At 46.0% G+C, this 27,119-nt stretch overlaps 1 protein-coding gene and 1 pseudogene across 1 annotated transcript; both read left to right on the forward strand.

The window, feature by feature from the left end:
• The first annotated feature begins 188 nt into the window (after nt 1-188).
• Trim3 (tripartite motif containing 3) lies at nt 189-23,793 on the forward strand. Its single transcript, XM_047518565.1, is given in 14 exon segments — nt 189-360; nt 7,483-7,648; nt 14,332-14,563; nt 14,780-14,867; nt 14,870-14,941; nt 15,138-15,172; nt 15,174-15,320; nt 15,596-16,328; nt 16,438-16,541; nt 21,047-21,214; nt 21,429-21,597; nt 21,826-21,896; nt 22,961-23,101; nt 23,223-23,793. Coding segments are annotated over 13 exon segments (2,244 nt in total). The 5' UTR covers nt 189-360; nt 7,483-7,517; the 3' UTR covers nt 23,376-23,793.
• LOC124958363 (40S ribosomal protein S15a-like) lies at nt 10,562-10,976 on the forward strand (annotated as a pseudogene).
• Nucleotides 23,794-27,119: the final 3,326 nt, after the last annotated feature.

The following is a 27,119-nucleotide window of genomic DNA, read 5'->3' on the forward strand; positions in this document are numbered from 1 at the left end:
CACCGCAGAAGGCAGCGCGGGCTAAAGCCGCAGGGGCGTTGGGGAGGCGGTGCAGGCGGGTCGGGGGCAGACGGGCAGGGAGTGGGCGGGGCCTCCGTGGCGTCGGGCGGGGCGGGGGTGGGTCTTCGGGACTGGAGTTGCCCCCTCCCCCGACCGGTCCGCAGCCCCGCCCCAGCCCCTCCCTCCGGCCTGTGCGGCTGGTCCGGCGGCGGCGCCGGCGCGGGGACAGGAGGAGGCGCGGGACTTGGGGCGGCGCCGCGGGCAGGGCCGGGCGGACGGGCGCTGGCAGCGGGGGCAGCGCCGCGGGCCCCTCCGAGTGGCTGCAGTCCGGGCCTTGCCCTCTCATCCTGCTCGAACACCGTGAGTGCGACGGGCGGGCCCCAAGGGTGCGCTGGTTATCCCTATGTGCCTGGGTGTGGGTCCGGGTCTGAGCGGCTGTGTGTCTGTCCGAGGGTCTGTGGGTGGGGGCACAGATGCTTTTCAAAAGCTGTTCCTGCCTCTGTCCACGTGAGGCGTGTCCATGACCATGAGAGCAACGGGGGGATTCTTCGGGCTGTGACTGCTCACGTGAGGTCCATGTTTGCGGGGCGGGAGGGGGGCGGGGGAGGCGGGTTAGCGCGGGTGGATGGGTGATGGTGCCTTTTAGGAGCGAGGGGTTTGGGAGCTTGTGTGTGTTGGCGGAGGGTGGTGAATGCTGCGGCCGAGGGTGGTGGAGGGTGGGTGGGGTTGCTGAGTGGGACTCTGGAATCTTACGGTTTAGCTTGTCCCAAGGTTTCCTTTCTCCCTGGTGCAGGCACCTCCACCCCTTGTCCCCCAGTCTATCCTCTTTGGGCACCCAGAGGCCCACCACACAGGATGGAGGACATCCTTTCCTCCTCTGGCACTGCTGTCTGGACAGGAAGCTTAGCAAGGAGGCTGTTACTTGTAGGAAAGGACCCCTCTGACTCCTTTGCAGCCTGGGCTCCGACTGGAGAACCCTAGGCCCCTCCCTGGTTCTGACCTCCTCCTTTCTGGACTTGGCTTAAAATTCTGGACTGCAAACCTGCAGGGACAGATGGTTGCAGGTTGGAAGGGCAGGCTGCACCCCAGGGAGATCAGTCAGGCTGGAGGCAGGCCCTGGGCATGTTTCTGATGTGGGGGTCTGATGTGGACCCCAAACATCCAGGATTGGCCCCACCAGGAAAATACATCTGGAATGAAGAACAGGTACAGAGGTCTTCTTCACAGGTCTCTCCATGCCAATCTGTCCCTCTCACAAGTGCCCATTCATTCCCTAATCAGGGCTGTGGTTTGCTGCAGAATTGGAATCAGAGCTGCAGGCCTGACAGGTGCCCTGCCTATCTTGGCTTGGATACCTCCAGTGACAGAGCACTTACTACCTTCTGCTGTGGGAAAATTTCCTTATCTTAAGTGGAGCTCTCTCCTAGAACTTCATTCACTTGTCTTGTTATTGCCTTAGATTTTTGCCTTTCTGTTGAAACAGAACTGCGGAGATTTAAACATGGCTCTCCTGTCACCAACATATATTGAGTATCTTCTATGTGCCAGGTACTGCCTCAGCCACCTAGGGGACAATGACATGCTTGCTGAGAAAAGAACTTGAGGAAAAGAGGACCATAGTTGAAATAGTACAGCCTGCCTTCAGAAAAACAGAAAAGCTGTATGGTTGGTGTAGAGGGTGCAGAGAGGGAACATCATGGATGACTTAAACTCAGTAAACATTTATTTTGGAAGCGGGGAGCAACTGCGACCACCCTCTAACACACCTAATCTTATGGGGGAAACTAATAGTCAAATAATCAAGTTAATATAAGATGAGATTTCATCATGTACATGTATTAAAATCTGTAGGGACCTTTGACTTGAAAGAGAGCCTTAGGAATCTCAGATTTGAGAACAAAAGACCACCGCCCTCCCAATTTATAAGTGGATGGGAAAGAACTTAACCAGTCTTATCTTGTGTTAGTAGAATAAGTGACAGTGAGGACTAAATCCTAAATGTGACTTTTTAAACCTAGACACATTTTAGAGCATCAAGGATATAGTCAGAGCTTATATCTGAAAGGTGAAAGAGAAGTCAGAATTGAGATTACTAGGGTTCTGGCCGATGTGACTGGGTGAATGTTGGTACTTTCTATGGAAATGAGAAACAGCAAGAAGAGTATGTCAGGGGAAAATGAATTGGACTAGCGCCTCTGTGCATTTTCCTGTTAGAGATGTCCAAGATGCAGTTGAGTCTTGCTCTCTTGCCCAACTAATCTCTCTTTGTTAATTTTTTGTTTCTCTTCCTTTACTCACTGGTTGTCCAATGTACCTATCAATCTCCTGCTTGTCCCTCAAGACCCAGTCCAACCATCCCTTCCTCTGGAATCCTTTTTTATTCTCTACCAAGTTAAATTTTTTTCTGCCATAGAAGTTTGACAATGTCAGTGTCATGGTACTTATCACATTATAGTTATGATATATGTCTATTTCCCACAGTAGTCTAAACACTTGTGAAAGATAGGGAGCACATTTGATTCAACTTTGTTCCTCCAATCCCCAGTGAAGGGTTTGGCCCAGAGAAGTTTGATTGGATTGGTTCATACCACTACTAAGGGAGTAGTGGTGAGATTGATAGTGTGAGTTTCATCACTTTCCTTTTCTACCAGTCTTTAGTGAAAGGGTTCCTTGGATTTGAGAACTTTACCTCATCCAAGGTTTCTTTTGTTCCAGAGAAAGCCCAAAAACTGTATCCTGCAGTCATTTGTTATTTTGCTCAGGTCTCAAATGATCAAATACACATGGAGGCTAGAAAGTAGGTGTGAGTCATTTTAGCAAGTGAGCCTAGCTGACTTCTTGAATACACTTTTCAGCCGTGCCTTGGTCATCTCCACCCATGACTGTGTAAGTCATGTATAAATGAAAATTTTGTGAGGTTGCAGAATGAAGTAGTGGGAAAAATTAGATGCTGTTTGGGGATTTGGAGAAGCTGAAGAGCCTAGAAACATTTTTTGTAGATGTCAAGTATCTAGTAGAGACAGCACTAGATGTCTTCATTTGTCCAAAATCAACTTCTTCCTTTACTCTCTTTATCTGATTTCCTCTTCTCCAGCTCCCAGAAACTACACTCTTTGAGGTTAATGACTGCTTCTTTTGGACTTAAAATCATGGGGTCTCCCTGTGGTATTTCACAGTAAAGATCACTCCCTTAGTTGTGAAGTTCTTTTTCTCCTTTGGCCTTCATATGTCTCTTTTCTGCTTTTCCTACCCCCTCTGACTGTACCTTCTCAATCTTCTTTGCAGCCTTTGCTTCCTGGGCCTATGTCTTAAATATTGGCATTCCTTGGATTCATTGTATTGAACACTGAACTCATCACCATCTCATGCAAATTAGTCTTCTTCCAGTTTCTAAGCTAGAAAACTAGGAATCATTTAAATTCCTTCTTCTCCCTTGATTGTCCTGTAAAACCAACCAGTTGCCAGGCACAGTGGCACACATCTGTAATTCCAGCTACTTGGTACGCTGAGGCAGGAGGATTGCAAGTTCAAGGACAGCCTGGGCAACTTAGTGAGACACTGTCTCAAAATAAAAAGGGCTGGGGGGTGTAGCTCAGTTTTAAAGCGTCCCTGGTTCAGTCCTCACTATAGTGGCAATAGCAACAACAACAACAACAACAAAAAAAAATTACCAAGTTAGGTAGATTCCTCCTTATGAAATCCATTTTAACTGACTCTTTCCTGCTACCCCAATCAAGACAGCCTTTTAACCTTCCACTCTTAACCCTCTAAGCTCTTTTTCCCATAGCAGTAAAAAATATACTTCAGTGACTCTATGCTTAAACTTCCTTTCCCTCAACCACCACCAAACTTTCCTTGGCTCTTTGGATAAAGTCTAAATACCTCAGCAGGGGAGGATAAAGTCTAAACTCCTTAATAGGGCCAGCAAAATATTGTGTGATGTAGATCCTACTTACCTCTGCCTCTCATTTCTTAGCCCTCTCCTGTGACTGTGTTTGATGCAGTCTCCTGAGGCAGAAGGTCCCATGTTCTCTGTAACTTACTCATTTTGTAGTTCTCAGCTAAAATGTCACTTTCCTTAAATCTCCCTTGACCTCCAACCTCTGGACGTACTCCTGCTCCAGATCTGTTAGGTGATTTTGTGTGTGTGTGTTCCCAGAACAATCTGTTTTCCCTTATGGTCCTCATCATATTGCATTGCAGTGATTGTGGAATCCATGAAGCTGAGTTGTGACAATATAACTTTGTATCCCCAACAGAGGTATTGAGTAAATGCTGAATGAGGGAATGAGATGCCTTTAGAACTGAGCCATAAAGGATGGGTGGGATTAAGGATGTAGGGGTGGCACAAGGCAGCTGAAGGAAGGAGGGTAAAATCCAGCCCTGAATCTAAGACCCTCTAAGTATCTGTTATGATAAATTGTCCACTTGAACCACTGCCTGTTGGAGACTGATCTCTAGAGCACAGATGGGAGAGGTGGGTCTAGGAGCCCAGAAGAGGAAGGGAATCTTAGATTCACTCTGGGATGTGGCCTCATCAGCTGTACACCCAGTAAAGTCTGGGTGGGGAACTGAAGCAGGAAGGGGAAGGGAGGGAGGAGCTGTTGGTCCTTGGATATAGCCCAATCCCCGCCCCTGTGTGACAGTCTGGGAGAGCCCCTGGGGCTTGGAGAGAGGCGGAGTCTGACATTCAGCTGCCCCAGCAGGGCTCTGCAAGACCACTCCTACTCTTCCTCCCTTCTCTTGACTGGAGCTTCAGTTTGCTTCTAGCAGCTTCCTTTTCATTCTGCCAACCCTCACTTTGCCTTCCCTTTTGCTATGTGATCCTGGTATTAAGTCTCCAGATTCACATCTGGAGAGAAACTCAGGACCCCAGTTCTCATGTCAGGAGAGAATTTTCCCAACCTTCCCATGCCCACTCTCACACAAACATAAAGCAAGTACAGCTCAGCCCTTCTTTTCCTCCCACACCTGAAGAGAGCTCTGAACTGTCCCCTTGCATGCATGCATGCATTCATTCATTCATTCATTGTCTTTAGAGAGACTCATGGTATATCTAATTGGGGACAGCATTGGTGACCTGGTCCTAGTTACTACCTGTTTTGAAATAGCGTGGCTATTTTTTTGTCTTCCTTCATGACCAAATTTCTGACATGAATTGCCTACGTCTGCTATGTTAACTTCATCTCCCATGCATTATTTAGTCACTCTGTCCTGGCTCCTGTCCCTACCACTTGCCACATCCAAATCTGGTAAATACTTTTCAGTCCGTCTTACTACATACACCCCCTACACACACACACACAGTTTTTTTTTTTTTTTAATGGTCCTGGGAATTCAACCCAGGGATGCTCTACCACACCCTTTCCAGCCTTTTTCACTTTTTGAGACAGGGGCTTGCTAAGTTGCCCAGGCTAACCTTAAACATGAGGTCCTCCTATATCTGCCTCTCGAGTAGCTGTGATTACAGACATGCCTCACTGTGCCCAGCAACCCCATCATTTTCTTGAGGCTGTCTCCCTGGGTCTCTTTGGTTCTACACTCTCTTCCCACCCTACTAGGTTCACCTCAGTAGCCTTTGCTGGCTCTGCTCCTTTAGGTGCAGCCCTTTTCTTATCATTCTTCACTGTATATCCCAAGATGATCTCATCCATTCTCATTGCTTTAAGTGCCATTGATATCCCAATGATTCCAAATCAATAACCAGCCCAGACTTCTCTCTTAAACTCCTGTGTTCTGTTCCTTACTTGACAACTTTACCTGAACATCACAGAGACACCTTAAACAGCATGCCTAGAACAAAATGCCCCAACAAAATTCTCAACTTTTTTGGGAGGGTGGGTAAGAGGGGTACCAAGGATTGAACTCAGGGCCACTCGACCACCAAGCCACATCCCCAACCCTATTTTGTATTTTATTTAGAGACAGGGTCTCACTGAGTTGCTTAGCACCTCACTTTTGCTGAGTCTGGCTTTGAACTCAAGATCTCTTGCCTCAGCTTCCCAAATTGCTGGGATTACGGGTGGCCGCCATTGTGCCCAGCTTCTTCTCAGCTTTTACTGTCTGTTAATGGCCCACCATTTGCTCAAGTAAGAAATCTGGAAATCATTATTGATTTTCCTTTTTCCTTCATATGTCCAATTCATCATGATATCCTTTTGATTCTGCTTCATGACTGTTTCTCCTAATAGTTCACTTTTCTGCCTGTAGCTCTGCTAATACCCAACATCATCTAACCTAAAGACTGGGGTGGCTTCCTAAATGGTCTCCCTGATTCCACCCTTGCTTCTCTCCTTCTTCAGTTCTAATAGTTACCAGAATAACTTTCTAATTTTTTTTATGCTTGTAAAGTATATCATCCCTTTCTCTACCTTAGGATAAAATCATATTCTTAACCTAGCCTACAAATCCTTTATAATCTCATCTCTGCCAATTTCTCAAATTCACCCCTTAACCACATGGTCCACGAGCCTTCTGCCTAAGAACCTTCATATGCTTTTTCTTTAGCCTAGAATGATTTTCTCCCTGATTCCTTGTTGTTACCCATCCTCAACCCTACCAGTTTTCTCTCATCTTCAGTTTTGCTTAAGTTCCCTGCTTGGAGAGCCCTTCCCTGATTATTCAGTTAGAAGTGTTCTTTTTCATTGTATCCTCTTAGTCTTTGTAGTACTCCCCTGACACTGATGTGACACTGTCATGTAATTTTGTATTTACTTGTTACTTTGTTACTTGCTTTTTTTTCCCCCCTTAGTACTGGTCATGGAACTTCTCCGTCTCATGTTAGGCAAGCACTCTACCACTGAGCTATACCCACAGTCCTTTTTGTTTTTTATTTCAAGACAGGGTCTCACTGAGTTGCTCAGGCTGGCCTCAAACTTGTGATCCTCCTGCCTCAGCCTCCAGAGTAGCTGGAATTCTGGGCATGCGCCACCATACCCAGTTTGGAAAGCCTCTTGGAGGAGGGTTTGGGGGAGGCAGAAGAGATGAAGAGTGGGTGTGTCAGTGAAGAGGGTCATCCCTGTGTCATGCACCTTGTGTGTACTATTTCATATTCTAAAAACAGCCACCGGATTGGGGTTGTAGCTCAGTGGTAGAGCGCTTGCCTCTCATGTGTGAGGCACTGGGTTTGATTCACCACATATAAATAAATAAATAAAAAGAAAAACAACCATTTGAGGTAGGGAATTATTATTCACCTGATTGCATATTAGGAACTGAAGCTTAGAGAAGGCTTGTTTAAGGTCACACAGTTGATAAGCAAGAGACTGAGCCAGGTTAACCCAAGTCTGCTGTGAGACAGATCACCATGCTCAGGGCTCACTCATCACACCCACTTTACCCTGTTCCTTCTAGTCACTGCCCTATCCTGCTCCTGTTAGGGAAGAGAGGGGTGCATTTCTCTGCAGGGGATTTGAGTGGTGGGGATTAGATGGAAAGAGGGAGTGCTGGCTTCCCTGCTGCTGACCGTCTCTCTGTACACAGGCTGGTGTAAGTGGCAGGAGCCATCTGTGGTCACCATGGCAAAGAGGGAGGACAGCCCTGGCCCAGAAGTGCAGCCAATGGACAAGCAATTCCTGGTGTGCAGCATCTGCCTGGATCGATACCGGTGCCCCAAAGTTCTGCCTTGCCTGCATACCTTCTGTGAGAGGTGAGGGGGTTGTATACTGGGGATGGAGGAGGACCTTGCAGGCACCGCAAGAGGGAAATGGTATGCACAGATCTATAGTAGGTGAGGAAAACATTCACTCATGTGAGGGAAGCAGGTGATCCCCAACCTGTTTGCAAGAACCTGTGAGTTCTAGAATCTGCTAACTAGGCCAGGGTTCCTTCCCAAAAAGGCTTTTCTCTGCCCCTTCCCAGATCCCAAGGCAACTTTTGGTACCACAGAGATATCAAACAGTGCTGAGTCTCTTAATCAGCTCTGGCACTGTGGATTTCGCGACTAGTAGGAGGATAATTGAAGCTAGGTCTATCCTTCCCTGCCCCATCCTCATTGTCATGCTCAGGCATTGATTGAAAGGCAATTCCTCCCAGCCTCTAGTCTTCTAACCATCATTCATTCATTGAATATTTATTTATTGAGCAACTACTACATATCATACTCTGTCCCTGGCATTGAATATGTGATGATGAGCAAAAACAGATAAGATCTTTACTCTTAAGTAGCCTATATTATAGTAGATGGGCATAGTGGCACATACCTGTAATTCTAACAACTTGGGAGGCTTAAATAGGAGAATCACAAGTTTGAGGCCAGCCTGAGAAACTTTGTGAGACCCTGTCTCAAAAATACAAAATAAAAAGACCTGGGGATGTAATTCAGTGTACAGCATTCCATCCCCAGTACTGCAAACAAAACAAAACAAGCCTCCCAAAACAAAGACCATATTATAGTGAAGAAGATAGTAACCAAATAATTATATAGTCAGATTATGGATAAATGTAATATTGCACCCTTAGTTAGTGCTGCAGATAAAGTGCTAAGCCATGATAACTTGGAAGGTAGGATCTGTTACAGTTTAGAGAATCAGGGAAGCTTCCCTAGGTGCAATGCTGAGGAAGAACAGGAATTAACTAGGTAAAGGAAGTTGGAAGAGCATTCTAGGCAGGCAGGAGAACATGAAAGAAGCAGCTCTCCAGTTCTGCTGGAGCAGAGCAAGTGTATTGAGAATGCCTGGGACAAAGCTGGAGAAGGAACTGGAGGCCAGACCATGTGTGCTTGATCTGTTTGTTAGGGAATTTGTGCCTGCCCCTGAAAACCACATAAAGCCTTTGCAGGATTTTATGCTTGGTCACATCTGTATTTTGACTGTATTCTCTTTTTGACCCTCACCCCTTATGACTTTTTCTTGGATGTGCTGGTCCTTGGGTCCTTCTCACCTTCACCTCCATCCAAGCCTTCGCTCTGCGTCCTGTCTCCACTGAAACATGGCTTTGTCCAAGGCACTGCTTCCTTCCAGATCTGTTCTTTTCAGATTCTAGCTTCACTGCTTTCTCCCCTCATCAATAGGAAGTGACCTCATCCTTACTGCTCACAAGTTCTTCTGTCAACTTGGGGACTTCACTAACTACTTAATGCTTCTTAGTTTGTCCCTGTTTCTTCCCTGTTCCACCTCAGTATACTTTCTACCAACAGTGGTCTCAATCTGGTCATGACCTGGAATAATACCAATTTTGTGGTCATAAACTTCAATATTCTAGGGTTGGGAGTGTAGCTCAGTGGTAGAGTGCTTGCTTAGCATGTGTGAGGCACTGAGTTCATTCCTCAGCACTGCATATGAATAAATAAAATAAAGGTATTGTGTCCATCTACAAATAAAATATTAAAAAAAAAAAACTTAAGTATTCTACTTGTGGCTCTTGTGGCTTTCATTACCCCTCTGTCACTATGCCATCTTTGACTCCCTATGAAATCTAGCCCCGCTCAACTGCTCCCTTCTCTCCCAGTCACTGACTCTACCCTGACCTTCTTTTCTTTCCTGCCCATCCTGTATCCTATGGATGATCATCTGACTAGCCCCTACACAGTTCCCTCATAACTTGGGCATTTGCTAAACCTATGATTGCTCAGTGCTGGATCAGAACTGTAATTGGACATCTCTGCACTTTCTCCTGTGCCCAGATCACTGTGTACTCCTGAAGAAAACAGGTGCCTATGAAATTATAATAACAATAGCTACAATGTATTGATTGCTGTTTGCCAGGGACTTTCTAAAGGATTTGCATGTATTGATTTACTTAATCTTCACAATGGATACTTTATTACCCCCATTTTAGAGAGGAGGGAACTAAGATTCAGGGTCATTAAGTAAGAAATATGGCCAAGGCTACACAGCATGTAAATAGCTGAGATCTGAATCCAGGTTTGACTGCAGAACCTTCATTCTTAACTACAAGTCACTCATTTATCCTTTGATCCCTGCTCTCAAAGAGCTTATACTCTAGTGGTTAGTGATGGATAGTAAGCAAGTGAATAAACAAAAAGAGTTGCAGCTTCTGCTAAGTGTTTTGTAGTAAACAAACTGTAATGAGTGTGACTGGGCTGGAGACAATTCTGTGTGGTCACCAAGGGACAGCTATGAGGAGGTTACATTTGACCTGAGTCCTGACAACGAGAACAAATAGATGTGTAGATTATTGTAGGCAACAGAAAATCTGGGCAGAAACCTTAGGGAAGAAGTAATCAGGGCATGTTCAGAGACCAGAAAAGAAGCTAGTATGTATGACTGAGTGAGGAGGAAATGAGGAGGAGGTGAAATCAGTCATGGCAGTTCATAGGGGCACTTGTAGGTTTTAGGAGAGTGTTTGGATTTTATCCTAAGTGTGAGGGAAAGTATTGGATGTTTTCTCTCTCTCTCTCTTTCTCTCTCTCTTCACAAAATAATGTGATATAAGTGAGCTTTTTTTCCACCATGGTAGTAGTGCATGCCTGTGATCCTAGCAACTTGGAGGGGGCTAAGGCAGTAGGATCAATCAAGGCCCGCCTGGACAACTTAGTGAGACCCTATCTCAAAAAATTTTAGCTCTTCTGCCATCTTTTCATGCCGCCATAAAGGTGTGCATGAATGTTCCAGCTGATGTTCTCAAGAGCATCAACAATGCCAAAAAGAGAGGCAAACGCCAGGTCCTTATTAGGCTCTGCTCCAAAGTCATCGTCCAGTTTCTAACTGTGGTGATGAAGCATGGTTACATTGGCGAATTTGAAATCATTGATGATCACAGAACTGGGAAAATTGTTGTCAACCTCACAGGCCGGTTAAACAAATGTGATCAGCCCCAGATTTGATGTGCAGCTCAAAGACCTAGAAAAATGGCAGAATAATCTGCTCCTGTCCTGTCAGTTTGGTTTCATTGTATTGACAACCTCAACTGGCATCACGGACCATGAAGAAGCAAGACAAAAACACACAGGAGGAAAAAACCTGGGATTCTTTTCTAGGGATGTAAAACATACATACAATGAAGTGCCTCAATGAATTCTGCTTTTAAAAAAAATAAAAAATAAAAATGTTTAAAAAGTTTTTTTTAATTCCTAGTACCAATAAATAAATAAATAAATAAATAAATAAATAAATTTTTTAATTAATAATTTAATTTTAAAAAATAATTTTTTTTTAAAGTTTACTTTGGTTATATGGAAAATGGAGTATAGAAGAATGGAAACAAGAGACTAGTTAGGAAACTTGGTTATTGTAAGCCAGGTACACTCAACAGATGGGAAGGAGGAATTGATAAGTTAGAAGGTATTTTGCAGGAGTAATGCTAGAATAAGTGAACTGGGAAAAGAACTGCAGGGACCAGAGAGATTTCAGAGTTGATGCAGTGGCAGTTGATAAGATGTGGTTGGTGGTAGGAGCATGGGTAGACAGCTGGGGTGAAGTGGAAGAAAAGATCACTGGGGGCGATCATTGGGGGAATTAAGAAATCAAGAAATCACAGTGGTGACAGGTCATTTTGTGGCGATCAGAGCCACTGACAACGATGGCAGAATGTGAGGGAGTTGGGATATGTAATAAAAGAGAGTGAGTCAGGAAAAAGACTTCAGCAATGGGGGAGCAACCATTAGGTCAGTGGAGACAGTGACAAAGAGGGGTGGTACAGAGGCATGAGCTTCAAAAGAGCTGAAGAAAAATAGAATGTTCCAGTTGGGAAGAGTGGGGGCTCCACCCCACCTCTGACCCTGTGGAATGTGGAATATGAGACAAAAACCACCCTCTACTTGAGAGGACTTCAGGGAAAAGTAGGTCACAATTAAATAAGCTAATATTTGTGAAGCACTTAAAATTGTGCCTGACACATAGTATGTGTTAAATTTTATTTCATTAGGGGAAAAGGTATAGGGAACATTAAGAGAAGAGATTAAGAATATGGAGAGTTTGTGTGATGCAGGTCTTCCCTCCACAAATTTGTGGTCTTCAAATACAGCTGCTTACAATCCTGATGTCTGTTTCTAGTAAGTGTCATGCACCCCCCCTTCCCTGGGGCAGTGACTAATCCCAGTCACCACAGCCTCTGACTCCTCCCTCTTTCCTCTCTCCTGTTCTCACTGCTGCTGATCTTGCCTGAGGCAAGTTAGGCATCCTCTCTGGGACTTTGCCCCTGTGCTCCTCTAAATCCACCTCTTTTTTCCCCCTTCCTTTCATCAGAGGATGGTGTTCACTCCACTCGTCCCTTTCAGGACAACCCAAGCCATTCTCCCTATCCCAAAGTCTTTGTACTGTTGGTTTGCTAATTCCTTCCATCTCTCCCTCTCTACTGCGCCCTTCTTAAATTATAAACATGCTCAAAACTCCCAGTATAAACATAGAAAAACTCTCTGTCCTCTTGTCCCCCTCCAGTGCCATCCAATCCCTCAATCCCATTCCCATTCAATTTCCTGACTCCCCCTTTACAACTTTTATCAGTTAAGCTTTTCTTCCCTCCTTTTACTCTTTCTTTCTCTCTTGGAGAAAACTACTCAGATTTGCCAAATTCAGTGGGCATTTTCCAGTCCTCACCCTTTCTGATCCCTCAGCTGCATTCCACCCTGGTTAGTATTAATTCCCTTTTGTACTCATCTTGCTGCCCTGGCACTGTTGTACCTCTGGCCTCTCTGCTCTCCTTGTTCAGTATATGCTGAATGCTCTGTCCCTCTTATCACTGTCTGTCCTTCTTGACTGATTTCATCATCTTCCTTGGATATAGAGGCCATCTAAATGTTGATGGCAGTCCCATTTCTATTTCTAACCTGTCTTCTCCCCCAACTGTCTACTGGAACTCTACCTGAATATTCTACTGTTTCAGTAAGACAAACAGGAAAAAACCAAACTTTCTATAAGTTACTCTGTTTCTCTTCCTCTGGAATGTCACTACTATCCATTCAGGTAGCTAAGTGAGGAAGCCAGGAACCAACCAACATTCATCTCACTCCCCTTACCAATCAAACAACACTTTTCACTTGTTAAACTTAAATACTTCTCAAATTTGTTCCCTTTTCATAGTCTGTGTTGCCCCTGCCTAAATCCAGGCTCCCTCATCTCTTTCCTAGAATCCTGTAAGAGTATACTGCTTAGGCACATGCTTTGTTTTGCATTTAAATCCAGGTTCCAGAGCTCACCAGCTTTATTACTTTGGACTACTTGCCCTTTCTGAGCCTGTTAACATAAAGTGAAGTATAGCTTCCTGATGTACATGTACTCATAAATAAATGCTAACTAGATGATGTCTCCTTCCCTTCAAATTTACCCTCTACACAGGTTGGTGCCAAGGAGCTTGATAAAATGCAAACCTGCCTGTCCTGTGTTCTTATAGCTCCCTCTTGCTACTGGGATTAACGTCAAGCTCCTTGAGTTCTCTTACCATTCCTTAGTTTGAACTTTGTCTCCAATCAGTTCAGGCTGTTTCTAGCTCCCCACAGACTATGCTGATTCTTGATTTCTTCTGTATCTGGACCACCCTTCCTCCTATCCCTATATCTTTCTCTGTTTTGGCTAATAATTATTTATCCATGAAGATTTTAGTTACATTACCTCCTCTAAAGCCTTTCCTGGCCACCTTCTCCACTCACCTGAGCCAGATAATGACTGCATCTACTGTGTTCCTTATATTAATGATAAGTAGTATATTAACAATACTACTAGTCTACCTTATGTAGCACTTTGGTAAGTCAGGCATTTTACATTTAATCCTCTTTAAATGTAAGCAAGTCCTTTACATTTACTCCTCTAACAGACCCTGTGAAGTCTGCACTGTCTCCTTCCTACAAAGGAAGAGTCCTTGGCTCATAAAAGTTAAGTAAGTTGTCAGGGGTCCACCACAGTACAGTCATGACCTAGGAGTTGAAACCCACGCAGCTAGCTCAGGACTCATGTCCTTAATCATTACACTGTTTACATCTTTAAATTCTGTATTTCTGTGATTTTTTTCCCTTCTGAAGTCTATAACTATTTTAAGGGCAAGCTTTGTGCTTTAGCTTTTTATCTGCAGAGCTTGGCTCAAATTAGGCAAGAATGGGAAGCCAGTAAATGTTTAATGAGTTAAAAGAGGGTGGGGAGGCTAGTTGTACATTTTCTTGAGGTTTTATAAACACCTGTGAAAGGTAAAACTGTGTTTGTGCATACTGTGAGGAATGCAGCTATGTCTGCTATTCTGAGAGCACCCAGGGATATATTTCAATTCAGTCATGAGAGGCCTTTTATACCTGCTGGCAGATGAAGTATATGTGTCAGTCAGAGAGGTTTCAAAATGAGTGTATAATGGAATACCTGTAAGGAGAGGGGTCCACACCTACGGGGGGAAAGAAGCAGATGCTGCCCCACCCGCTTCCTTTAACTGCCCCTTCTCACTGACCAGATGTCTCCAGAACTACATCCCTGCCCAGAGCCTGACGCTGTCCTGCCCGGTGTGTCGGCAGACGTCCATCCTCCCTGAGCAGGGTGTCTCAGCACTGCAGAACAACTTCTTCATCAGCAGCCTCATGGAGGCAATGCAGCAAGCGCCCGATGGGGCCCACGACCCTGAGGACCCCCACCCCCTCAGTGCTGTGGCTGGCCGCCCTCTCTCCTGCCCCAACCATGAAGGCAAGGTGGGCCCAAGCGAGGCCCAGTGAGGCCAGGACTTGGGGTGGGAGGAGGAGGAGAGGCAATGGCGGGGAGCCGAGTGACTGTGGGTGAGAGGTGTTTCTCTAGATGAGTGGTCCAGGTAGGGGTGCACTTGGAAGGTGAGGGGCAGATTGGAAGGGGAGAGGGCAAAAGAGTGGTAGTGTTTGGCTGTTGCCTCACCAGAGTCCTTGTACCGCCAGACGATGGAATTTTACTGTGAGGCCTGTGAGACAGCCATGTGTGGAGAGTGCCGTGCAGGGGAGCACCGGGAGCATGGCACCGTGCTGCTGCGGACGTGGTGGAGCAGCACAAGGCGGCCCTGCAGCGCCAGCTCGAGGCTGTGCGTGGCCGGTAGGCACTGGGTGGGGACCAGGGCTGGTGAGGCTGTGGCAGTGGTGTCTCAGTCCGTGGGGCAGGTGTCCTGTGGAGGGGAGAGAAAGAGTTCAGCAGAAATAAACGTCTCAAGAAGGTCTCAGTGGAGGATCTTCCAGAGGGTAGCAGGCTGGGGGCCCCAGGGAAAATGATGGTTTGTTTAATGAGGTGTTTCCAATTCTCCAGCTTGCCACCAGCTGTCTGCAGCTATCGCCTTAGTGGGGGGGCATCAGCCAGCAGTTGCAAGAGCGCAAGGCAGAAGCCCTGGCCCAGATCAGTGCAGCCTTCGAGGACCTGGAGCAAGCGCTACAGCAGCGCAAGCAGGCTCTGGTCAGCGACTTGGAGACTATTTGTGGGGCCAAGCAGAAGGTGTGTCTGCTTACCCTTCCCAATCATTGCCTACTATGAGATGTCTTCTTGCCTCCATTGCCCTCCCCCCTCCTCATTTTCCACAGCAGCACTTCCCTTTACCCAGCCTCTATTTTCTGTGTCCTAACATGGCCTCATAGATGCTGCAGGCATATCCCTTGTCACATACATCTCTATATTTCTTTCATGCCATGGTAATACAAGTTCATCAGTAGTCGCAGAGACTCCCTTGGTGCCAGTCCTGCACACCCACTCCTTCCCTCTCGCCTCTTCAGGTGTTGCAAAGCCAGTTAGACACACTGCGCCAGGGTCAGGAGCACATCGGCAGTAGTTGCAGCTTCGCGGAGCAGGCCCTGCGTCTGGGCTCTGCCCCTGAGGTGTTACTGGTGCGCAAGCACATGCGAGAGAGGCTGGCAGCACTGGCAGCTCAGGCTTTCCCAGAACGGCCACATGAGAATGCACAGCTGGAACTGGTCCTTGAGGTTGATGGGCTGCGAAGATCGGTGCTTAATCTGGGCGCACTGCTCACTACCAGTGCCACTGCACATGAGACAGTGGCCACAGGCGAGGGCCTGCGCCAGGCACTAGTGGGCCAACCCGCCTCGCTCACTGTCACTACCAAAGACAAAGATGGGCGGCTGGTGCGCACAGGCAGTGCTGAGCTGCGTGCGGAGATCACAGGTCCCGACGGCACGCGCATTCCTGTGCCTGTAGTGGACCACAAGAACGGCACTTATGAGCTTGTGTACACGGCACGCACTGAAGGCGAGTTGCTCCTCTCAGTGCTGCTCTACGGACAGCCAGTGCGCGGCAGCCCCTTCCGTGTGCGTGCCCTGCGTCCTGGGGACCTGCCACCTTCCCCTGACGATGTGAAGCGCCGTGTCAAGTCCCCTGGTGGTCCAGGCAGCCATGTGCGCCAGAAGGCGGTGCGTAGGCCCAGCTCCATGTACAGCACAGGTGGCAAACGGAAGGAGAACCCAATCGAGGACGAACTCGTCTTCCGTGTTGGTACAGATGGCTGAGGGTGGAGCCAGATGGGGGCGGGCTCAGGTAGGGGGTGGGGAAAGGAGGAGAGGGGGCCCAAATGATATCCTTTTCCCTCTCATCCCTCCTCCAGGCAGTCGTGGAAGAGAGAAGGGTGAATTCACTAATTTACAAGGCGTGTCTGCAGCTAGCAGTGGTCGCATTGTGGTAGCAGACAGCAACAACCAATGTATCCAGGTAAGTGCCTTTACTGCTCTCCCTCTCACCGAAAAGGGTTTCTCAAACTACAGCCTCTTGAAAAAATAGTGTGTACAGGTTACATTCTGAAAGGTGAAACCCTGCAGATAGTACCATTCACCTGTCCCCCAAGGCCACTACAGCAACCAGAACCTTCAGTCAGGCACCAGTTTCCTGTGTCTACAGCCTGTACCTCCCTGGCCATGCTCAGGTTCCATCAGCTCCTGGACCTCAAGGATCTGGTCATTCCTCCTTCCCCTCTACCTCATGAGCTGCCAACTGGCAGGCTTACCTTCTCCCTTTTGTCTTAGTGGTCAGGATACAGCCTGCCCTCTCATGCTCTTTTCCAACGTATCAGCCTGGCTCCAGGGGGAATACTGTCTGTCTGGAATCTCTTCAGTCATTTGGTTGGCTAACAGTTTAATGCAGGACTGGGGTCACTTGAACAAAGAGGATACTTTGCAGTGGCTAGAAGGTGTAGTGCAACCTCACAGGTGGGTCCTGCTTCTGCCTCACACAGCTGACTAAGGCATCTGCCACATTGAATGGTCATGGTCTCTGATGCATTGTGAGCTTTTTAAAACCAGGAAACATGTCTTTTTTTTTCTTTACTCCTCGTAGTATGTCCAGAGCCCAGGACAGGGGGCAGTAATGGGATTAACAGTTAAAAGCTCAGCCTCTGAAACCAGAAACCTGGGCTTGCATCCCAGCTCTGCCATGTACTAACAAGTCATGTGGCCTCTTTGAACTACAGTTAACTCATGTATAAAATTAGGAAAAGCACCTCTCATGGTTGCTGACAGTATTGTGATGTAATGTACTGTACCTGACACCTAGTGAACCTTCTAATATTAGCTGTAGTTAAAAATATCATTGTCCAGGTGAAAGCTGTAAATAAAGGCAAGGATGTAGGAAAGTGCTGGAGGGGATTGTTCAGAGAACTGAAGGATCCCAACAGGGCTGCAAGTAGATTACTATTAGGAACTAGGGGTAGCTGAGGTCAGAGTGTAAATGGTTTTGGAGATGATGATTTGGATTTTGATTTTATACCGCGGGGAATTATTTCTAACTACCATGTGCTTCAGTTATTAGAAACATGTTATTGGGTAGCAAAACTTTTTCCTGAAGATCCTTACCTCACAACAGCTATACATTTAAATTTCCTGAACCTCCCTGAGGTACTTTTGTCATGGACCCAACTCTGCTAAAGTCATTTACCTCAATGGCCCCTGCTTTCCACTTAGGAGGCTAACGGTACCAGGAACTCTTCTGTGGCCAAATTTATCAATTCTCATCAACCCTCTTTATTCCTGCCCTGTTTCTAAGGGCAGAGGAACAAAGAAGTCCATTGCAGCACAGGGGAGGCATTTGGGCTAAGCCTGGATGGTGAGGTGGGGCTTGGGGTGGAGCACAGGTTCTGGGTCTCTACTTGGGTACATCTTCCACCTTCCAATTTCTTTCATCACCTTAGGCCAGGGATACTTCCTGGCACAAAAGTTGAAATTTGGGACACACCTTTCCTGTTGTGTAAACACATGGTGCTCACGTGGTCACATACACAGAAAAATGGGCACTGCTTTGTCCTCCCTAGTGAGGATGTATGCCTGTCCATTGTTTAAGGGTGCAGAATTGAGAGCACAGGCCTCAAACATCTACTACTCCTAATGCAGTCTTCCTTTGACTTCTACTCCCACCGCTAGCCCAGTGTCATATCTCAGATGCCAAAGCTGAGATTTTGCTTCTCTTACTCTAGGGTTCTCAAAGTTGGTATGGACTGGAATCCAGATGGGATGTGAGACCCCCATTTGTTCATAAGGATTGGGATCCTTGTGAACTTCTCCTCTTTTGGTCCTTCTGTGGTGTAGGGTGAGGCAAAGCCATCATTAAGCAGAACCACCTGACGAAGCAGAAAAAGCTCTGTGATTCTGAATGAATAAAAATCTCTGTGATTTTGAATTAGGAATTTAATTTGTATATATTATGTCATTGTCTTAATCCAAAAATTTTATCAGGTCTTCATGAAAATATCTTCCTTCCCTTCAGTCAGAATGTTGATCAGTTTCTTCTCTGATCTCCCTTAACCTTTTGCTATAGCAAGTTTTCATACTTTGCTAGAAGCATTAGTTTGTTCTATTGTCATTGTAGTTTTCTTTATTTTTGTTTATTGTTTGATTCTCTCACTTAGATTATTCAAGTCAGGGATGTACTTACCAGTACCATGGCATAGGAGAGATATTAAGGATCAAACTAGGACACCAGCAGATTCTAGAGGTATTAGGGAAGTAAATATGATGAGCTATCAGATGTTGAGGAAGAAGGAGGGATCAAGAATAGCAGGACTAGGGCTGGGGGAGATAGCTCAGCTGGTAGAGTGCTTGCCTTGCAAGCACAAGGCCCTGAGTTCGATCCCCAGTACTGCAAAAAAGAAAAAAAGAATAGCAGGACTAGCTGGGTGCAGTGGAGCATGCCTGTAATCTCCGTGCTCGGGAGTCTGAGGCAGGAGGATAGTAAGTTCGAGGCCATCTTCAGCAACTTTAAGAGACCCTCAACAACTTAATGAGACCCTATCTCAAAAAAAACAAAAAGGGCTGGGAATGTGGCTCAGTGGTAAAATGCCCTGATTTCAATATCCAGTACCAAAAGAAAGAAGAATGACAGTACTTGGTAGACTGGGTGGATGGTTGTCGTTCAGGAGCAGGCCCAGGTATGTGTTGATGGGTTCACTTTCTCACATTGTTAAGTTTGTGGTAGCTGTACAGCTTCCAGGTGGAAATATCCAGTTTAGGCCCGAGATTTAGCTGGGGCTTCATTTGTTTGTTGAGTGTCCGTTGTACACTGAAAGCTATACCAGTGCTGAAAATGCAGCAGCAAGCAAAACAAAGGCAGTCCCTTTCCTGTGCAGGGCTTGTATCCTTAGAAAGGGATGCAGAGGTTTAACAGTTAATTAATCACAAAGTGACTGCTGGTATGAAGAGCACTGAAAAGTATGTTATGGGGCCCTAACTTTACTGTATATATTGATTTGAGGAAGGTGAGGACTGGTCATTAATGTTCTCTGAAGAAGTGACCTGGAAATTCTGAGAATCTAAAGATGAGTGGAAGTCGTCCAAGTATAATAGGTGAGAAGAACATAGCCTTACAAAGCCTCACCAGTGTTAAGCCTGAAACTGAGTTTTACAGACTAGAGGAGGCGGATGCACCATCTCACTGCTGGCCTGATGGTACTTTTTAGTCCCCCTCACTTCTGGTCTTTATCTTGTGCTACCTCCCTTCTCATGCTGACAAGGGCTGTCCTGATACAGAGGAACAGTGCAGAACCCATGTGCTGTGCTAGCTGGCCAGACGAAGGCTTGCTAGAAGATCTGCATCAGGAGGAGGAGATGTTTGTTGGTGACACCAGTTAAAACAGCCCTAGAAATCTTAAGACGTGGGGCTGGGGCTGAGTCAGGGAGCCCAGGCTACCAAGGAGGGAGCAGATCTGGATCAAAGAGCAAGGCCAAAGCTTAGAAACTGGGTTCTCCAAGGTAGCTCCTGGCTCTGATTCATCTTGTATCCCCATAGCCTGTAACAAAGCAGAATGTAGGAGAATTATGCAGTGAGTAATGTTTTGGCTGTGAAGGAGAAGCCGGAAGGCTTAGTTTAAGAGGAAAGGAGGATTAAAGGAGGTGCTTCTAGGATGGAGAGATCTAAACATGCTGGGCAGCTTAGGTGGAGGAGGTAGAAGAGGGGAAGTTGTAAGGTTCATCCTTTCCAGGAGCAAAGTAACCTTGTCAGCCCCATAGTCTGAATGGACTAATCCTTGTACACTTTGTCCTCCTTCACCTACCCCTTTCCAGTCTGCTGTGAAGTCCTGTTGAGTCTTCCTCCTATCTATCTACTTCCCTTCAGCCTATTTCCTTGATCCAAGCTATCATCATTTCTCACTTGGACTCCCGTAGCAGCCTCTGACTGCTTCACTAGCTTCCAGTCCTGACTTCTCCCTGTAACCAGAGTGCTCTTTTATAAAAGTAAATTTGATCTTTTCACTTCCATACCCAGATATTTTCAATGATTCCTCATTACAACCAGGACAAAATATAACTCCTCTTGGTCAGCAGAGTGCTCCCCGCAATCCAATGACACAGCACAGGCCCTTGAGCAGTGCCCATACTCAGCTGTGCTTTCACACACTGTTAACTCCATTTCCTCCCTTTTTGGCTGATTTTGGTTCATCATTTGGCATCCTTATTGGGCTATTAGCTCCAATATCCCCTTCTCTTGGTGCCTTTACTCACCATTCCTCCCAACCCCTTTCCTCTCACAATCCCCTTCACCACCTTTGCTGCACGTTCCCTGAGGTCTGCTGTCACATTTGATTCCTCTTTAGCCCTGGCGTGGTGTCACTGAGTGCTTGTTGAATGACTGAATAAATGGGGGCGTTTCCTCCCTCGGGATCCTGCTCTCTTCCCTCTGTGCCTACAGTGTTTCCCCTCCTTCCTGCTCCCTCCCTTGCTCCTCTGCTCTAGGTTTTCTCCAATGAGGGCCAGTTCAAGTTCCGTTTTGGGGTCCGAGGGCGCTCACCTGGGCAGCTGCAGCGCCCCACAGGTGTGGCAGTGGACACCAATGGAGACATTATCGTGGCAGACTATGACAACCGTTGGGTCAGCATCTTCTCCCCTGAGGGCAAATTCAAGGTGAGAGGCCCACACTTGCTGTACTTGGTACCCTTGGTGTCCAGCTCAGCTGACCATGCTCATGCCTCTTGCTGGTCAGGGCCTGAAGTGGTCCAGTCCTACCTCTTGTTGCTCTCTGGTCTGTCCTCAGCCTGAGGTTCTGGTTTGATGCCAGACCTGGAATGCTTTCCCTATTAGTCAGGATAAAGCCCCTTATGGTTTTTCCTATCTCTAGACCAAGATTGGAGCCGGCCGCCTCATGGGGCCCAAAGGAGTCGCTGTAGACCGGAATGGACATATCATTGTGGTTGACAACAAGTCTTGCTGTGTCTTCACCTTCCAACCAAATGGCAAGCTGGTTGGACGCTTTGGGGGCCGTGGGGCTACTGACCGCCACTTCGCAGGTATGGGAGGACAGCTCTAAGATCTATCCCAATACATCCCAGAAAACTCCCCTGGATACCCTAACTCTAAAGACCCATCCTCCTGTATTTTGGCCCCTTCACTGTACCCTAATCCCATCATCCTGGAGACAATTTATCCCAGCCTTAGACACTGTGTCATTCTGGGTACTCTTTCCTGTCCCACTCAGTACCTCAGCATAATGCCCTGACAACCACTTTCTATTTCAGGGCCCCATTTTGTGGCTGTGAACAACAAGAATGAGATTGTAGTAACAGACTTCCATAACCATTCTGTGAAGGTCAGTGTCTTCCCTCCCTCCATGACCACTGTCCCAGTGTCCTTTCCTCTTCCACAAGATTCCTTTCTCCCTCATCTCCTTTTTTCCCTCTTGAAATCATTCATTGAACCAGTAAATGTTTATGGCATGGCTACTTTGACCTAGGCACTATGCTAGAAGCTGGGGTTACAGTAATGTACAAAGCAAACACGTTCTCTATCTTCTTGGCTTGTCTAGTAAGAAAGAAAAGATGGTAACCAGAAAATTACAATATGATATAATAGATTGTTTAATAAGGAGGTTCAGGGAACTGTGGATGTGCAGAGCAGAAGCATTTGATTCAGGCGAGACTGTTTGGGGAAGACCTAAGGCAGAAGTGGGAATTAACCAGAAGGTAGAGAAGGAAGAGTGTTTGAGGCAAAGGGCACAGGAGGACCTAGGAATGGGAGATGGGCACCCTAATAGGGTGTTCAAGAAACCAGATGTATTTCAGAGTGAATGAGGAGTACACTGCTCTAAGGTGATGGTGAGGCCCATGTGCCCTGTTAAGGGGCTTACTCTCTTCCTAAGAGTGCTGAGTGTCCTTGAAGGATTGCAGGTAGGGGAGTAATGCAATCCTGTGTGTCTTAGAAAAATCGCTGTGGCTCAGGTAAGACTAGAGGTGGGAAGATTTAATCTTGCAGTGATCCAGATAAGAACTTGGGTCATGATAAAGGTGTGACAGTTATATACATATGGTACATATTTGAAAGGGATTTGAGATAGAGTTGAGGGTTGTGTTAACTCTTTGTCAAGCAGAGAACATGGTGGAGTTGAGAATGACCCATGCCAGTTGGGTGGTACCACTCATTGAGAACTTTGACAGCTGCTTTCTCAGAAAGATGTGCTGCTTAATTGATATGCTTAGTGGACATCTGCTGAGACATCCAAAAGGTGATAGGTTATGTGGATTTGAAACCTGAGGAGAAGTGGGCGACTGCCATAGATCTGGGGTTCTCAACCTTAGGGCTTCACCTCATCTTTCTCTATGGACCCGCCCTCTGCCTGAGGCCAGGTCTCCAGTCCCTAGCCCCTTCCCCCGCCAGGTATACAGTGCCGATGGAGAGTTCCTCTTCAAGTTTGGCTCCCATGGTGAAGGCAATGGGCAGTTCAACGCCCCCACAGGAGTAGCTGTGGACTCCAATGGAACATCATCGTGGCTGACTGGGGGCAACAGTCGTATCCAGGTGAGTCAGGCCTAGGGATAGCATGAGAGTAAGGTTTCTTGCTATGCCCTGTGCCCCTCCCCCAAGCAGCCTCTTACCTGTCTGACCTTACCTTTCCCTTCATTCTCCACTCCTTCCCCAGGTGTTCGACAGCTCTGGCTCCTTCCTGTCCTATATCAACACATCTGCAGAGCCACTGTATGGCCCACAGGGCTTGGCACTGACCTCGGATGGCCACGTGGTGGTGGCTGATGCTGGCAACCACTGCTTTAAGGCCTATCGCTACCTCCAGTAGCTGCACAGGGGCCCTGCTTGGCTCATGGAGGGACGGAAAAAGGGGTGATTGGACAAGAGGATCTGGCTGGGAGGTGGGCCAGATCTGGCAGCACTGAATGTGGGCTGTGGGCTTGGGTGTGCCCATGCCCTCTCTTTCCTCCCCAAACCCCATGGTTGCACTTTATTTATTCGGTTCTTGCTTTGGTGACTGGGTGGGCCTGGACTGTGTGTCCCCAAGGATGTGTGCAGAGCTTCACCTTACCCCTTTACACACCTCCCCTGACCCCTCAGTCTGCTCTCTGCCCCCCCTGCCTGGGGCCAGAACAGCCTCTTACTCCAGGACAAAAGTCCCTCTGGTTGTCTCCCTACCACCCTTTACACACTGACAGAGACAGCAATACCCCACCCCACATATTAAATAAACGTCTTCACCAAGATGTTTTTGCTGGGTTCTTGTGGGGTGGGACTGTGAAGAATGGGATGTTGGAACCAACTGAACTAAAAGATACACAAACAGGTAGGCAGGAGACCCGCCTTCCCCACAGGCCCTTGTGTTTTAAAACTTCAGGAGAGGAAAGCAAGAGAGGGTAAATCCCTGGGACCCTGAGCCGCTTCCCAAATCTCCATCTCAGCATTTATGGAAACAGGATAGTCTTTTCCTATCTACTCTGGGTCTGAGAAGAACAGGGGAAGACCATTGCCCAGAACACAGCCAGCAAGTCCAGGGAGAACAGTTTCAGGGTATGAAAGCAATGCTTGAAGCCCAAGCCTGAACGGGGGACTTGAGGCCAGCCCAGGTGGAAACGGGCTGGGGCACTCCATGGCTGTTTTAGAACTCAAGTCCTGAAACCCTAGAGTTTATCCCCTTGCTCTCCATTCCAAGGTTACAGCCCTTTCCCCACAGTAGAAGAAAGATCTTTTCACCCACTCCTGAGCTCTAGTTTGCCAGAATTTGACTGCCAATTCCGGAGATAATTGAGACAAATAGCATTCAGTAGCCTAGGAGGTAGAGACTATGATTTTTACTTCTGTTCAAAAGACTAAATCTCAGAGCAACAGGTCATGATGCTGATGAAGTGCAGAGAACAGAATTGAATCTGTAGCTGTGAAACTCCTAACTGGTAAGTTACAGCATCTTACTTATCCTCATGCTCTGGCACCTCGCTTGATGACTAGCAGAGAAGGCACCCAACAATTTGGGAAGTGATAGATCTGGGAAGACTGATCATGACAGATCATAGAAAATATTAAGACTTCATCCTATATAGCATAATTTCTGGACTGAGAATAGGAGTATCTATCCATGGACTTATGGAAGACCGTGAAGGCTTTGCAGAGGTCAAGGGGGCACTACTTGGATCATCCATATGAAAATCTTGATTATACTTATCTCTGGTCCTCTCTGTCCCCACTGGTTGAGATGTGGGAAGCAGGTGGAGGGACAGATGAGTTCCTTGAAGGTTCTAAGGCAGTCATTTTTATAGGGCCTATACTTCTGGTTCTGATAATGAACAAGATTGACTGAGCCACACACCCTGGCCAGCAGAGATAGTGTCATTTATCAACCACTCCACACCAGTAGATTCTTACTTAAGAACTCTCATATGATGGTCTATTATTCCCCTGCACCCCCATTTTGAGCAAAGTACTAGCAGTAATACCGAATGGAAGCTCAAAGTTCCCGTACTTAACCTCTTGCACTGTGAGTACCTACAGGTAGCAGAGGAATAAAATGGCAATAAGATACCCTTCCTTGGGTGGGAAGCCTCAAGTGACTCCCCTACCAGCCTAAGAATAGGCTGCTTGGGCTAATTGCCTTAGATAACAAATTGGTGGTCTTCCTATGTCATGCAAAAAGTCCTCCAAGTGAGGTTACTTTGTTCCTCCTAGAACCAACCATGGTGGGCATTTTCTTTCCAGTTCAGGCCTTGGACCAAGTAGGTGTGAATGGTGCCTGACTGTGGAAGCCATGCCTAGCTTTGGCTGGCATGTGAACTGGATGCCGTATGAAACAAATTAACAGTTGGATAGTGAGTGATTCTGTGGGGTAAGAAGAGAAAGGAGAATGCAAAACAAGACAGTTCAACATCTCTAAACTCTTCTTGAAGACTGAATACTTTAGAATCATCTGTAGCCTTCCAATTTTAGGAATATAGTCAAAGAATATAATTTGGAAAATGCACAAAGAGATAAGTGCATCGATGTTCATTAAAGCTTTATTTATAAATTGAAAAAAATCCCAGAAAAACCTAAATTTTCATGAGCACGAAACAATTATTTAAAATTTTGCTTAAATGTTTAGAGAAACTATTTGCACACTTTTAAAATGCTTACGTTTTAGATAAATCATATTTTTTCTGTTAAGGATGTTATAAGAGTAGAAAAAACTGGAATCAAAAATAAAGGGATCATAATGGTTCTTTGGCTAGCAGAACTAGAACAGATTTTATATTCAAGAAAAATGTTTTAAGCAGGAGATTAAGGTGATCTGAGATATAGTTTTGGAGATCACTGTGGTTATTGTGAAGAATGCATTGTAAAGAATAGAAGCCAGGGAGGCTATTACAGTGGGTAGATCAGAAAAAACTGTTTTCACTACTAAGAGGGCAGGGAGAAATGGACAGATTTCATGTGTAATTAGGAAGTGGGGACCACAGTATTCAAAGTGTATGAAATACATACAGTTTCTTGCTGTCGTTCTAGGTGCTGAAGACATAGCAGAGAAAAAAGCAGATAAAGTTCTTGTCCCATCCATTCAGGTAGTATGGTGGACATTGGGTGCTGGCTGATCATCAGATTTTCATGGATTTTGATAGCCAGTTTTTAAAAGTCAGCCTTTATTAAAAAGTTAAAATTAACCACATTTTATTAAAACTGAAGAATACTTTTTAAAATTCATCACTTCCTAATTAATTTACATTTTACCATTACCTGTGCCCTGAGGTTCTTCACATTGATTGTGCTGTGGTGGAAATATCATACAGTGGTCTATTGTTGCACATCTCTTTCCAACTCCATGTTTGGTATTGTTTATTAGTAGTTTGATTAGCTGTGGTAGGAGTATTTACACTACAGAAGCCAGTAAATGTTAAAAATCAGGGCATTTCCCCTTCTAGAGAGAAGCTGTTGAATATTTACTAGCATATCCCTTCATAGGTTTAGGAACACAACCAGGAATCAGATAGCTAGAGTTTAAACTGAGGCTCTACCACCTGCTAACAATGTAATTTGGCTAAGATACCAAATATTGGTTCCCTCTGTTGTGCTGCTATAACAAAATCCCTGAGACTGGGTAATTTATAAAGGACAGAAATTTCTTCCTTAGTTTTAGAGGCTGGGAAGTCCAAGATTAAGGTGTCAGTAGATTTGGTATCTGGGGGAACAGAAGAGTGAAAGAGAACCCACATCGCCAAGCCCTTTTTATAGTGGTATTAACACTTAACAGCTCCTATTATGCCCTACCTTCCAACACTGTTACATTGGAGATTAAGCTTCCAGCACATGAATTTGGAGGGGACAAACTTTCAAACCATAGCAAGTACTACATATATTTATTAAAATGAAGTATTCCATATGAATTGCTTAGCACAGTGACAGACACACACAGGTGCCCAATAGATGTGAGCAAATAAATCATTATTCATTCATAAAGAAACAATAATAGGCTATTTAGAAGAACCATTATAGACTGAACAAGAGAAGGATATATGGAGGAATCATTTGGGAGCAGCAAATTCTTTTAGGCTGCCTGAAGCTTACCCCT

This window comes from Sciurus carolinensis, chromosome 11, assembly GCF_902686445.1.
Source record: "Sciurus carolinensis chromosome 11, mSciCar1.2, whole genome shotgun sequence".
NCBI lineage: Eukaryota > Metazoa > Chordata > Mammalia > Rodentia > Sciuridae > Sciurus > Sciurus carolinensis.